The sequence below is a fragment of the Lontra canadensis genome, unplaced genomic scaffold (assembly GCF_010015895.1).
Source record: "Lontra canadensis isolate GAN:19392208 unplaced genomic scaffold, GSC_riverotter_1.0 scaffold6, whole genome shotgun sequence".
Taxonomy (NCBI): Eukaryota; Metazoa; Chordata; class Mammalia; order Carnivora; family Mustelidae; genus Lontra; species Lontra canadensis.
In genome coordinates, this window is record NW_022631000.1 from 2,375,488 (window position 1) to 2,390,115 (window position 14,628).

The 14,628-nt window shown below is 37.0% G+C and overlaps 1 protein-coding gene across 5 annotated transcripts in view; it reads right to left on the reverse strand.

Annotated features, from left to right (window-relative positions):
• ABI3BP (ABI family member 3 binding protein) overlaps positions 1-14,628 on the reverse strand; it is a 245,382-nt gene that overhangs the window by 129,882 nt on the left and 100,872 nt on the right. For all 5 annotated transcript variants that reach the window (XM_032852058.1, XM_032852062.1, XM_032852059.1 and 2 more), the window contains exons 5-9: positions 14,342-14,523; positions 13,714-13,766; positions 5,811-5,859; positions 4,722-4,793; positions 4,046-4,138 (exon numbers count right to left, since the gene is read on the reverse strand). In XM_032852058.1, coding sequence (XP_032707949.1) covers positions 4,046-4,138; positions 4,722-4,793; positions 5,811-5,859; positions 13,714-13,766; positions 14,342-14,523 — 449 coding nt within the window. The remainder of the gene's footprint in view (positions 1-4,045; positions 4,139-4,721; positions 4,794-5,810; positions 5,860-13,713; positions 13,767-14,341; positions 14,524-14,628) is intronic.

Sequence of the window (14,628 nt, forward strand, 5' to 3'; positions counted from 1 at the left end):
TAAATCAAGCAGAGAAAGTCAATTATTTTATGGCTTCAATTATTTGTGGAACATAAGGAATAGCAGGGAAGATATTAGCAGATCCTATACTTTCAAACAAATGCTCTTAATTACTTAATTACTTTGCTTAATTACTTTGCCCTCAGCCAGCAATCACATTAGCTTAAAATTGGGCTGTTAATGGCGGGGGTGGGGGTGCGGGGGTAATCTACCTTCCCAAGAGACATTTGTATTCTTTACACATCACTAATTCCTTACAAAGGCATACTATAGTTCTAAATACATTATTTCAGTTGTCAGAGAAATTGGTAGGTGGGGAAGATATTTGCGTGAGAGAACTTTCATGTCTCTTACCAACCCATGAGTACTCACCCACACTTTCTATAGACCACTGGAGTTCTGGCAAGAGCAGAGTAAAATGCCACAAGAATATGGTCTAAATCCCAGGAAATTCCCTTTCCTCTCTGATTCTTCTGTACCTTTTTCAACACAGTTGTTTCCTTTCATTTTTGGCAGGCTAAGTCTTGGCTTTGGCAAACACTTTGTATGCCCCAGGGAGGGGTGTGTGTAATACTAGCTTTCTTGTTTACTTCTCTCATTATTCACACCATGTGTTCTTAGAACAAAAGCTATTAATTTCTTGATGTCCCATGATGGGCCCTGATGGAATGAGGATATTATTTTTAGGATTTACCCCCTCAAAAAATACTACTTTTCTGATTGCAGTGTTAAATAACTTCAGGTAAGTTGAATTCTCCCTTGCTGGTATAAAGAACTATTTAACAGTATCTCTTTCCATTAAAAACAGTAAACTTAAAATGTAATTTTTAATACAGTCTGTCATGGTGGCACATTTGATGGATTTGCTGGGCATTTTCAAAGAAACTAGCTATTAAGCTCTTCAATGCATAAGAAATTTGTCATGTGTTAAATTTAAGATGGTGTTTTCACAGAAAAACAAGTCAAAAAAGATATTTTTTGTTTGCATACAGTTTTTCTTTATTGAAATCACACTCAATCCGGAAAGTGTTTAGTGAATCATATCAGAAAGATAAAAGGAAAAACTAAATAAAACAAATGCACTGTTTTATTCTCTAAAGGAAACAGAAAGACTGAATGGGTATTAAGGTAGTGCTTGGAACTTAGCAAAACCCCAAAAGTTTAGGAAATATCACTCAAGACTAAAGAACACAACATGCTCCAGTTCAAAACTGACAGTGGTGGTCTGGGTAAAACTGCTCATTTTCAACCTCCTTCACAAATTCTGTATTTTGTAGTTTTGCTGGATGGATGAAGGGTCACATCAGCAAGTGACTGGTCAGTTCCTTTTTTCCCCCCTCCTTCCAAACAAGACTTTCCCAGGGGCAGGGCAGGGCAAGGCATATAGGCTCCGGGCAGGGAACAGGGGAGCACAAGAACACTGAGCACTGGATTCTGAACATAGGTTCAGTGAGGAAAGTTAATTTGGAAGGTTCCCAGATTTTAGCACAGCATTTAGATATTGCAGGGTTTGGTGACCGTTTTATGGTTAAAAAAGAGGTGATCAAGTCTGATGTACAAATTAAAGAAATGATGTCTAAAGTCACTCATCTACATTCTCAGAGGTAACTCACTCTGGGACTAATAATTTGAAGTTATGCCAGAGAGTAACCTTGGTCATTATGTGTTGATTGAATGTAGCCACACAGGGGTCTGGGGGTCTATTTCTGCACCCATACAAGGTGAACATTCATTTATGGAAGTATGAAAATTCTTCTCTAGTGCCTGATTCAGAGAAAATATTCTGCATTTTTTAGTCTATTCAATGTCTACCACATCATGCCATCTCCTTCCATATTTATCAATAGCTCAAGACCATCTCCCAAGACTATGGAAGGGTGGTTCTTAAAGTATGGTTCCCAGGCAAGCTGCTTCAGTATCTCCTGGGTGCTAGTTTGAAAGGCAAATTCTCGGGTCCTTCCCCTCATCTACTGAACCAGGACTTCTGCAGGTGGGTCCTGCAGTCTGGGCTCAGAAGCCCACCAGGCTTCTCATGCTCCATCAAGCTTGAGATGCTGTAATATACATCACGAGGGTCCTGACTAATTTGATACTCAATGGAGCAACTAATTTACCCCAATGAGCACCGCAATTATTCCCTGGGCTCCTATTAAAGGGTTTTGTTGGGTTTGATTCCCAATAAATCATTATGTCTTTATTTTTTATTTTTTAAAAGATTTATTTATTTGACAGACAGAGATCACAAGTAGGCAGACAGGCAGGCAGAGAGTGAGGGAGAGGCAGGATCCCTGCCGAGAAGAGAGCCCGATGCAGGGCTAGATCCCAGGACCCTGAGATCACAACCTGAGCTGAAGGCAGAGGCTTAACCCACTGAGCCACCCAGGCACCCCTCTTGTGTTTTTAAAAACACTGAAATTATATCAAGCTCTTTCTACAAGTGAGAGGCAGTATCAGTCTCAAGTAATTAATAATTCGAACACACCTGAACTCTACATCAGCTCTCATTGAAAACATCTCATGACCCCTTGACAGTACAGTATAACAATTTTCTAACAATCACTCTATTTGAAAATTTTACCTAGATAAATATATATATTTTGGATAATTCGATAAATGTTCACTTTTAAAAAAAACCATAAACATACATTATATAATATATATATTAATATATAATATATAATAACTATTTACCTAAAGAATGTGATTTATATAAATTTTTCCAGCACTCCAATCTCTCTGCCCCTCCCTCCTTTTTTTTTTTTAACCATGGTAAAATACACATAACATAAAACATATGATCTTAATCTTTTCAGGTGTATACTTCAGTAATATTAAATACATTCATAATGTTGTGCAACTATCACCACTGTCCATCTCCAAAACTCTTCTTATAAAACTCTTCTTATAAAAGCGAAACTGTATCATTAAACACTAACTTCCCATTTTCCTCTTCCCTCCAGTTCCTAGCAATCACCATTATATTTCTGCTCTAGGTATCTTGTGTAAGTGGAATTATACAGTATTTGTCTTTTTGTGACTGGCTTATTTCACTTACCATACTGTCCTCATGTTTCATCCATCCTGTAGCATGTGTCAGAATTTCCTCCCTTCTTACAGTTGAATAATGTTGCATTGCATATATACCCACATTTTGCTTACCCATTCATTCTTTTTTAAATTTTTTTAAAATTCTTAAAACTCTTACTTAAATTCTGGTTAACATACTGTATAGTATTAGTTTCAGGTTTAAAACATAGTGATTCAATACTTGCATACATCACCCAGAGCTAGTCACAAGTGTGCTCCTTTATCCCTATCACCCATTTAACATCCCCCCACCCACCTGGTAACCCATTGGTTTGTTCTCTGTAGTTAAGAGTCTGTTTCTTGATTTGCCTCTCTCTCTCTCTCCTTTCCCACTCTTTGCTCAATTGTGTTATTTCTTAAATTTCACATGAGTGAAATCATATGGTATTTGTCTTTCTCTGAGTTAGTTTACTTAGCATAATACCTCTAGCTCCATCCATGTTGTTGCAAATGGCAAGATTTCATTCTTTTTTATGGTGAAGTAATATTCCATTGTGTATAGAGATCACATCTTTACCTATTCATCAGTTGATGGACACTTGGGCTGTTTTCATAATTTGGTGATTTTAGATAATACTGCTATAAACATCATACTGCTATAAACATGCCTACCCCTTCATTTGTTGATGGACACATGAGTTGCTTCGATGCTTTAGCTATTGTGAATAATGCTAGTGTGCACATAGATGTCCAAATACCTCTTTGGTAACTTTTTCCCAGTTCTTTTGGATTTATACCCAGAAGTGGAATTGCTGGATTGTGTGGTAATTCTGTGTTGGATTTTTTGCCACAGCAGCTGTACCATTTTTTATTCCCATCAACAGTGCACATGCCTGTCCCTTACCATTTACTTTGAAATGCCCCAATAGCTTATTTGCTAGATTCCTTGGGTATCCTAGGATCATCAGTGCTAGTACTTAGTCACCATCAAGTTCAAAAATGGAACATTCCTGCTTACCTAACTGTGTCTTGATTGCATCAGAAATCTCAAGCATTATGGATGCAGGAAGTTTAACAGTGGTTTCATTAAGGCCTGGAATAATAAGATGGACTGCAAGAAAATAGAATACGGTAAGAGGAAGTAAGTGCATCATGACATAAAATAAATTTCAGAGCACCAGGTAACAAAATAAAGCTTCGCACTTATATGGAATCATCAATTTTAACTCAAACCTAAAAAAAAATATGACTGTACTTTAAACAGATTTTTTAAAAATATTCAGAACTGAACTAAAAAATCTTCTAGCTTTTAATCCATAGACTCAAAAATAGTAAAATGGCTGTTTAACATATACAGTGAACAAAATGCCATTATTAATAATAACTTTTAAAAGAGCAGTTCGATGCAATAAGGACTATCTCCTAACAACAACAACACTATGGGGCAAGTAAGATGGGTGACATCATTCCCACTAGGAGTGGGCTAGAGTTGTTTCTCTAACACACACTTATAGAGGTAGCATCTCTTGGCTCCTAGCCAGGCATGGACACAAGCCAGAATGCTCAATATCAAAAGGAAATGAACCAATATCAATTTAATAGTTCTGCTAACAATGTAAAATTCCATAAGTGCCCTATTAACCAAAAGTAGCCTGACATGCTTACTCTAAGTACAGATACCAACATACACTCACCTAATATTGTTCCTCCAAAGGGAGTCTTATCTGGGGATTTAGTTGAAGCCCTGTGAGTAACATTCTGAATCACTGTGGAAATACAAAAGGTAACAGTGTGATGGAAAAAAATAGTCAGGAAGCAGTAAATAGCTGTAATGTGAAGACATCTGCACTGGGGAAGCCCTAATATAACTTTTTATTTAATATAAATTAACTCTTTGGACTGGTACACAGTCAACAAAAGGACTGGAAGCCACATCTCACCTTCACACCTATGACTTCAAGTAATGAAAGGTTATTATTCTATCATAAAGTGCTCCATTTAAATGAGCTGAAAATTTCTGTCCTCATCTCCATTCTCTGATGCCTTCCCAAGTTAAAGAAATAGCACAAAATGAGGCAATTCATACAGTAAATCTTAAAAAGTAAAAATGTATATTATCAAAGCAAAGAATCTCCATTAGTCCAATACTGACATTGTTTTGAGAATACACTTGAGACTGTGTTTTCTTAAAGTGAGTAATTACTTAAATGTCCAATTTCTTCTACCAAGGAACTTTCTGGAAATAAAAAAGTAATTTTAATAATTTAAAAAACTGAAAGTCAAAACAAAAGCTGGATACTGAAATAAAATGGACATAATTCTTGAAAACTGTAGGTCTTTACTCGCCCCAAAAGGAGCACTAAATTATAATTTTTATTTCACTAATTAAAATATCCTGTTAATGATTTTCTTCATGTATGCCAACTTAACCCTGAACAAAGCCACACATATTTAGATGGATTTTAAAATTTAATCCTTATTGTGATTGCTTTGTACCAAAAGTTTTACTTTGGTAAAACACAACCAATGTGACTTGCCAAGACTTGGCCTATTGGTACAAGAGCCAAAATTATCTATTAACTTCCAATTTGCTAGAAGATACTTATTTCTTCACACTTTTGCTTTAAAATGATTGGAAAAACTGAGGGGAAAAAGTGCTATATTTAATTATCTCAATGAAAAAGTATATGAAAAATAGTTCTAAACTGTTAACTGTATTAGAATTAAAACAAACCAAAAAAATAGGTCAAAACATGCATCCAGAACAGACTCATACAAATTACCTTGTTTGATGACTGTTATTGGAATTAGCTTCCTTGGGACATATGCTGGCTGAAGAGAGAAGACAGTGAGCTTTTTAGTTAGTGTTAACTTTTTTAAAAAGAAAGATACAAAAACTGGAAATAGCCCTGTGTTAACTACAGTGGCTGGAAAGATCTTTAGTGCATATATCTACCTCTATTCTATTGGACTCATTTGGTTTTCCCTACAAATGTCCAAAGGCTTGAAAGAAGCGGTCTCGGCAGAACTCCATTATTTTAGTTGACCTGGAAACTGCAATGGACTACCAGGTGATTTCTCACTTCATTTGAGATGTGACTCAAACAAATTGTCTTTACGTTTCTTCTCAAAAAGATGCTAAGCTACAGATTATCTTTTAAAACTGATCCATGTCTATGATGTGAGTACGCTCAGCCGCTGCTGCTATTGCTACAGATGACCTGACTTCCACGAACTCCTGAGACCAAGGATCACCTTGCCCAAGAAGGCAGAGCTGGGACTCAGATCCAGACATTTCTACCCCCAAATCCCATACTCTAAACCATTCTGCACATATTTCTGCACAAAGGACCTCAACCTCGAAAGGCATCCCAGGACGCTGTGCCTGCTCTCCTCTCCCAAACTGCCTCAGACATCCCACAGGAAGTTTTGATGTCGTGGAGTGGCTTGAACTAGGGACAGGTTTAGTGTTAACTTGAAAACAGAGTCATCACTGGACAGAACTGTGAGCCAAGGACAAGACAGCTAAGGGAAAGACATGGGAACAAAATAAGGGAAGCAAATATATAAGGAAGAATTAGACGGAGTTAAAGAGGGGAGCATGACATTGATTTGTTGATGCTTGAATTAACCTGAATATATGATAAAGCAACTTCATGTACCAGACCTGTTAATAATCCAGGATGTGCTGGGTGAGATACTTACCACATAGGTGTTCATAGTCGTGAGCAAGAGACTTAACATGCTCCCATTTTAGTGAATAATGTGCCCATAATAAGGGCCACAATACCAAGCTTACTGTAAGATATTTTTCTTCTTGTATTAAGGTCCTTATGGTTATAAACCACAAAAAATAGAAGTTTACTATTATCAGATTTTTCAAACTATTTATAGCTCTTTAGACTCAGTGCTGCAGACTGAATGCTTATGTCCCCTCCACCCCAAATTTATATGTTAAAACTTAACTCCCAACTGTGATAGTATTTATAGGCAGGGCTTTTGAGGAAATGATTAAGTCTTGACGGGTCCACCCTCTGAATGAGATCAGTGCTCTTATAAAAGAGGCTCCAAAGAAATCCCTCTACCTTTCCACCCTGTGAGGACACAGAGAGAAGATGGCTGTCTGTGAACCAGGAGGCAAGCTCTCACCAGATACCAAATCTGCCAGCACCTTGATCCTGAACTCCCCAGGCTCCAGAACTATGACAAATAAGTGTCTGTTGTTTAAGCACCCAGTTTATGGTATTTTGTTATAGCGGCCTTAATGGACTAATACACCCAGTAATTTCCTCTGTAACAATCTAGCCCAATCAAATCTGATCCTAAACTAAGAAAATAATCAAAGATAAACACCCTTACATATAAATTATCACCACTGCTCAAAACAACTACATCATCCAAAAGCAGGGCTTTTATTAAATAAACCATGTTTCAAATTTTACATCTATTTACCAAAGTGGAAAACATGCATAATATAAATAAATACAAAGATTACAATTATATCTACATCATAACCTGATTTTATAACGAGTATGTATACACAAATTATCAGAAAGAGATAGATCATAGGGTTTTTCTGGCAGTGGTTATTTTTTATAAACAGATTAATTTTTTATACTTTTCTGTATTTCCAGATTCTTTACAGGCATGAATTACATTTTGATTAAGAAAAGATATTTTCGTCAACAGTATACAGTTACTACACATGCTTGTGTACTTCATAGCTTATGTGCTATTGGTAAATACGAGGATACATAGTATAATTTAGACACAATTCTTCCCAGGCAAAGGGGAAGGGAATAGCAGAAGTAGTAGAACCTTCAGTGGGAGAGGAAAAACATTCTTAGCTTGGATGTCACCCTGGCTGCAGGATCTCTTGTAGCTTTATCATAAGAAAATTAAACAGGAGCCCCTGTACACAGGATCTTTTCCCAGAGGGGCTCTGCCTCACCTTGCTTTCACCTGTCCTGCTCTAGGGAGAAAGGATTGCCAGCATGTGGCCTTTGAGAATCATTTGAGAATTTTATTTATTTATTTATTTATTTATTTTTAAAAGATTTTATTTATTTATTTGAGAGAGAGCAAGAGAAAGAGAGAGAGCACAAGCAGAGGGAGGGTCAGAGGGAGAAGCAGACTTCTTGCCAAGCAGGGAGCCCAAAGCTGGACTCAATCTGGGACTCCAAGATCATGACCTGAGCTGAAAGCAGTCACTTAACCAACTGAGCCACCCAGGCACCCTCATTTGAGAATGTTAAATGCCAGCTGTGTCAATCTCCAGCCACATGGGAGCCGCTTGGAGGAACCACAGTACCTTTCCAGGTACTAAGAACCATTTTTGTTAGAGCTGTTGCTACAGTTCCAAAGATTTTTGAATGGCTTGTTCTCCATCCTTATGAGTCCTGCCATTTAGTGCACATTTTGCAGAATGGGAAGTTTTTCAGACACATCACTTTAGCAGAAACACCTACATGTTGCTGTGTTGATTGCTTTGGAATTTCATTATTTCAATTTCTAGTTCCTTTGCTGTTGATGATTTGTTTTTAAACAATTTTTGACAAGGACAAATGGAAGATAGCCCATTCTTCACATGAACAGCACGAAGTTTCTCTTTGAACTCTAACTTGAGTATCTACCAATGTTCTATTAAGATAATGACCAGACTATATGTCCAGTATGTGCTGCCAAAAAACGAGGAAATAATTGAGCTGCAGGGTCCAATTCTTCTTAGACCTTTAATTATGCTCTTGCTTAATCTGCAATCCAAAGATGCATCAGGACTGGACTCTTGAGCAAGTAGCTGTCTCTCTGTAAGTAGGGTTTTTAGGAGCATCAGGAAAATACTCCTGCCTAAAATGTCTATGCTGAAGGCTCTAAATTGCCAATAAGAAGTCGGCATGTGCATCCTTTCCCTATGTCTTCTTATAAAAGTGTAAGGGAACATGTGCTACTGGGATCCACTGATCCACTGAGAAAGGAAATACTGTGATAATTTCCAAGTTAACAGCGTTTAACCAACTGCAACACAATTTTAATCAAACTATTTCATGTACAGTGTTCAAAACGGTGCAGTAACCCTTCCTCGCCATCCCAGTTTTGCTCTTAGGCCTTGTCCCTGCCGGCTCTCTTTTCTGTGCAGATTTGCTGACTCCCATTCCTGTTGCAAGCCTTCATCACCTTTCCTTCCAAAGCCCTCGTCCTTCCTTCACTGAGTCACTATTTTCCGTGTGTTTACTGTATGCCAGGAAGTAAGCATTATTTACCTCCTGCCCTAGAAGAAATGTGGCATTTTATTTTCTTGACTTTTAAGATAACCTGTTCTTTCAGAACAGATTGTACTACATCCTGAGCTGGGGGACTAGTTAAGGGAATTCACTTCTACCACGGACAATGTGGCTGAGTATCCAGTGGGGAAGTTCTATGGGGAGAGAATGCTGGTATGGTAAACAGCAATGAACTGAAGACCGAGTCAGCCGATTTTAGTCCTGGTTAGGGAAAACCTGTGCTTATCTAGAAATAACCAGAACAGTAGTAACCATACGGGATGGGGGACTTCCTATTCACTCTGCATTATACTAATTTTCTTCTCATATTATTTTGAAAATTAGCTTTAATATGTGTAGTGTTAACACTATTCTTTGTAGGCTCTTCTTCACAGGCTTGTCTATTTGGTATTTTTGTGGTGTCAGAATATTCACTACAGATTTATTTTCAGGTCCTAAGATAAAAAAGCTGGGGCCATTTGGGGCATGGCAAGGGTTGCTCAAAATCAGACTTCAATGGTTTAAGATCCAAACCACATGAGAAGAACTTGGGCCTGTTACACCGTGATTTTAATTCATTTTTAGGATGTTCTAATGAAAATTATGAAACATATTGATTTAATCTAATGTCCTACTTGCAAAAGTCTTCATAGTTCTGGTCATTTCGGGAGGAGTCAGAATACACCTTTGATAGTATCATTGGCCTAGGTATAAACTTTTCAAGTTTCTGCTTAAGACAACAATTGCTAAGAACAGAAGGATACCAGATATATTAATTGTACACAATCTTAAGGCGTGGGTGGGGACCACATAGCATTGCTCCCTATTCACCCCACTCATTTGGTAACTGTTACACTTTAAAAATTGACACCACTTCTCTTATTGCCAATAATAGGCATGCCTTTAAAAAGATGGGTGGATCTCTGATGGAAAAAAATGGAAGGGTGAAAACAGATGTCATAGATTATGGGAACACTTTTTCTAAGGAGATTGGAATTAAATAATTAAACTTTTATTTTAAAATTTCTGTTAAATGCTAAGTACTTCAAAAACAGATTGTTTAGGGGTACCTGGGTGGCTCAGTTAGTTGAACACCTGCCTTCAGCTCAGGTCATGATCCCAGGGTCCTGGGATTGAGCCCCACATTGGGCTCCCTGCTTAGTGGGGAGGCTGTTTCTCCCTCTTCCTCTGCTGCTCCCTCCTGCTCATGCTCTCTTACTCTTTCTCAAATAAATAAATAAATAAAATCTTTTAAAAAGTGATTGTTTAGCTAGTGAACTGGTAAGATAAATATGTTTTTTAAAAATATAGACATAACGTATTAAAATTAGGTCCTTTCAGCCATTGTTCTAGATTGAATCATTTTGTATATATATTTATATATATATATGATATTACATAATGTACATATTATATAAATGTAAAATAAAACCCAATAGTAAACATTATGTTTCACCTCCATAAAGAGTGTTCTAGATTCTCAGGAGTGAAACAGCAAAATTACGATAAATGTATTTTTTCTTTCACAAGATCAAGGATCTCAAGTAATACAATTTATATAGAAAGAATCACTGTTTTGTTTATGCACCTTGTCCCTATTTTTCTGAGGTATAGGTAGGTAGGGATGATACTTAAAGTGTTCGACATGTGGTAGAACAAAGGCACCGACCAATCAGAAGAGACCTCTGCTACACTTCCCAGCGCAAACGCACCACTGCTTGCCACTAGAACACGTGGTTAGATACAAGAATTACTTATTTAATGTGAACAGATGCTTAAGATCGGGCTTCTTTAACATCTGCATTTTTAACATAAATAGCTATCATCTAAAAATAGATAACCTAAAGTTCAAATTGTTTATACCTTTTCCCAAATATCTCTGTTTAGAAGATGTTAAGGATTTTTTTTTTTTTTAAGATTTTATTTATTTATTTGACAGAGATCACAAGTAGGCAGAGAGGTAGGCAGATAGGCAGGCAGGGCGGGGTGGGGGGGGGAGGCAGGCTCCCTGCTGAACAGAGAGCCAATGCGGGGTTCAATCCCTTGACCCTGGGATCATGACCTGAGTGGAAGGCAGAGGCTTTAACCCACTGAGCCACCCAGGTGCCCCAGAAGATGCTAAGTTTTTGTTGCATGGAAATTTTAGGTGTAAGCATGTACAGGTGAATGAAAACATTTCCCAATGTCTCTTTTGCTTAAAACTTTAAAAGTAACTTTATTTCATATCTCTTAAAATATTGCTTTTAAAAGCAGTTTCAGAGATGTCTGTCTGAATATTTGGATTGATATTGACTTTATTTGGATTAAAATATATACCTCTAAAATATCAAATCTGTTTTCAGAATCAATTCTAAGTGGCCATGTAAGATGCTCAAGGCTATCTCAACTGGTTCCTTTTCAACTTCCTGTGCTCCAGAGCTACCCAAGAGCACAGATGGCTTTTCAGAAGGCGACAATGAAGAAAGTCTCACAGAGAAGCCTTAAAATAGCTTTTCAATGAATTTGGGTTTTCCTCTGGAAATAGCCAAGAGTTTCAAACCACAGCTTGTCACAGCTGGCTGGAGTTGGGGAGTACTCTGCCTCACAGCTTGAAGGAATAAAATATCTGGCTCTGGCTCATAGATGCAGAAAGTGTCCTCCTGGACCTTCTAATCATGGCTATTTGTGATATGAAAAAGAAATTAAGTTCCTTGGGAGTAAACATCAAGCATCTTTCCCAATTTTGCTGAGTAACTCTCACTAGATGAAATATTCTGCCACAAGATGTTATTGGAATATGATTGCTGATAAAAAGAAATGAAAGAAATGACATCATTGAGTCACATGTAAGACAAAGCAGGCCAGCCAAGAGGGTGGGAGATAAGATATGTCTCCTAGGTAACCGTTTACAACATGACTGAGGATTGTTCTAGAAGAGAAGAAAGAGAAAATCTATTCCCTGTGATTGGATTTAAGACAGACAAAGCCAAAGGGACCTTAATAAGGAATGACACAAGTCCATACTTAGTACTGGCCAAATGATTGCAAAAAAATTTCGGAGCTTAACCAATATATAGCCTTACTAACTGCAAGATAGCAAAATAAAACTCATATAGAGCTTAATTATCATAAAATCAAACCACTTATAAAACTAAAATCAAAATAAGGAAATATTTGTCTGCTCTCTGGATAGGCAAGAGCTTTCCAAAGTATAATGCAATTGAAAATATGACAATGGAAAAGACAAATAATTTGATTAAACAAATTATAAGACTTGCCTATTTCAAAAATTCCCATAAACAAAATTGGTAACAAATGTGAGAATAATGTTCCTAGTTGATATCACAAAAAGTTGATGTTCTTTAAGTGATAGTCTTTAAACTATACAATAAAGCCTTTGAGACTCCTAATAAAGAAATTTTAGAACTAAACTATTCAATAAAACCCGTAAGACTCCCAAGAGGTCATTAAATGGAAAATACAAATGGTTAATAAGCAAGTGAAGAAAGTAGTGCTATTTTAGAAATCTGAGAAATAGACATTTAAAAAACCATTTTACTATTACAATAGCTGAAAATTTAGTGATGGAAATATAGAACATTGATAATTGGGGCACTATAGCAAGATAACTCTAATACATTGGTAGCAAGATTGTGAAGTGGCACAACCTTTCCAGAAAGAAATTTGATCATATATAATAGGAGGTTTTCAAAATGTTAATGCCTCCTCTACCTGCTCAGGACATAATGGCCTTCACATTATAATTCGGCATGTGACTTAAAATGCAATCATGTCTGTGAGGGTTGTAACAATGGTTTACATTTATAACAGGAAGTACATACCTAGTATGGTGCTTCCTGAGAAGAGATTTTGACAAGTGGGGGGAAAGAGGGAACAAGGGACTGAGTTTTTGTAGTGAGAGGTGGGGGGTCTAGATGGAGGGGATTGTCAAGCATATAAGATGTGCAGGTATTTACTGAACTCGAGAGAGGCTAGGCACAGTAAAAATAATCCAAGCCAGCTGCTTCATTGTTTTGAAAAGATTGGTTGGCTTTTTTAAGTAGGAAGTGAGAGAATAGAGGGAAGAGGACCGAGGACAGAAATGAGTAATACCGATGTAAACAGAGCATGTCCAAGTTCACTCTGGCAAAGTGTTATTCTAAAAAACAATCCACTGCCCAGTAGATAATGAGTATAACCTCAAAACACCTGGGATATGGAAACAGCCTTTTAGACCTTTAAACGTATTAGATTATCTGGTGTCATACTTCCACCTCCGTTTTCTGAAAAAGAAGCAAATGCCTAAAGCATTAAGTACTTTACACCAAGCCCCAGAGCCTGTCAGTTAATCCCATTTCAGCACTTCCTAACAGACCCACTGATTTCCTGATAAAAACAACACAAACAACAATAATAAAAACATTCCTGAGAATAACCTGGTACCTACCACTGTGTGGAGTTGGTCATAGGTGCTTTGGATCTTCCCATTTACTTTTTTACCTGACAGAAACAAGGGGAAATTAACATTATTTTCATTCTTTGTGCTCCTAAATTAATTCTCCCTATTCACTATGAAGAACTGGAACTCCTGTTCTAAGTCCAGCACGTTAATCATATTATTTGTTCACTATCATTTCAAACACTGAGTCCAGTGCAGTTTGAATGAAGGGGTCACAGGAATAGATCCCAGGCCCCCCGAAGTCTTTTTATGTTCACTTCTATTGGCCCTGCTTTCAATTCTGAACACCTGCACACATTACTGCTGTTTTCACTCAGTTGGTGCTCATAGATCTGAGACTGACTTAAAATACTACAATGGCCAAAGAACTGTTATCAATGGAAGCATCAAACATCAGCTTATCATTTTTTTGTTTGTTTAAAAAAATTCATTAACATAAAAGATTCTGAAATACCAATACTCAAATTCTGTTCACTTTTGTATTTTTTTAAGTACTAGAGGATGGCAACTAACTCATCTCATACTTAAGAATAAAATAATTAAAAATTCAGTACTTAGAAAAAAAAGGGGGGGTAAAAATGACAGAAAGCTCACTGTAGCAGTTCCAGGTACTTACTGCCAACAACAGTCTTGTGATTGAAAATCTTACTCCAAATTCCACCTTCTCCATTGTCTTTTACTCCGAATTCATAAACCGTGTTGGGTTTTAGATTTTCCACGATTGTTTCGGTGGCCGGACAGAGTTGGAAAACCCATTTTTTTTCCTTATCTTTTTCTCTATAGCGAATTGTATAGTATCTGTTGAATAACCAAAATATGACACTTGAAATTCACAGGGAGGTTCAGAAAGCTATTTCAAGTTTTTTTTTTTTTTTTTTAGAGATTTTATTTATTTATTTGACA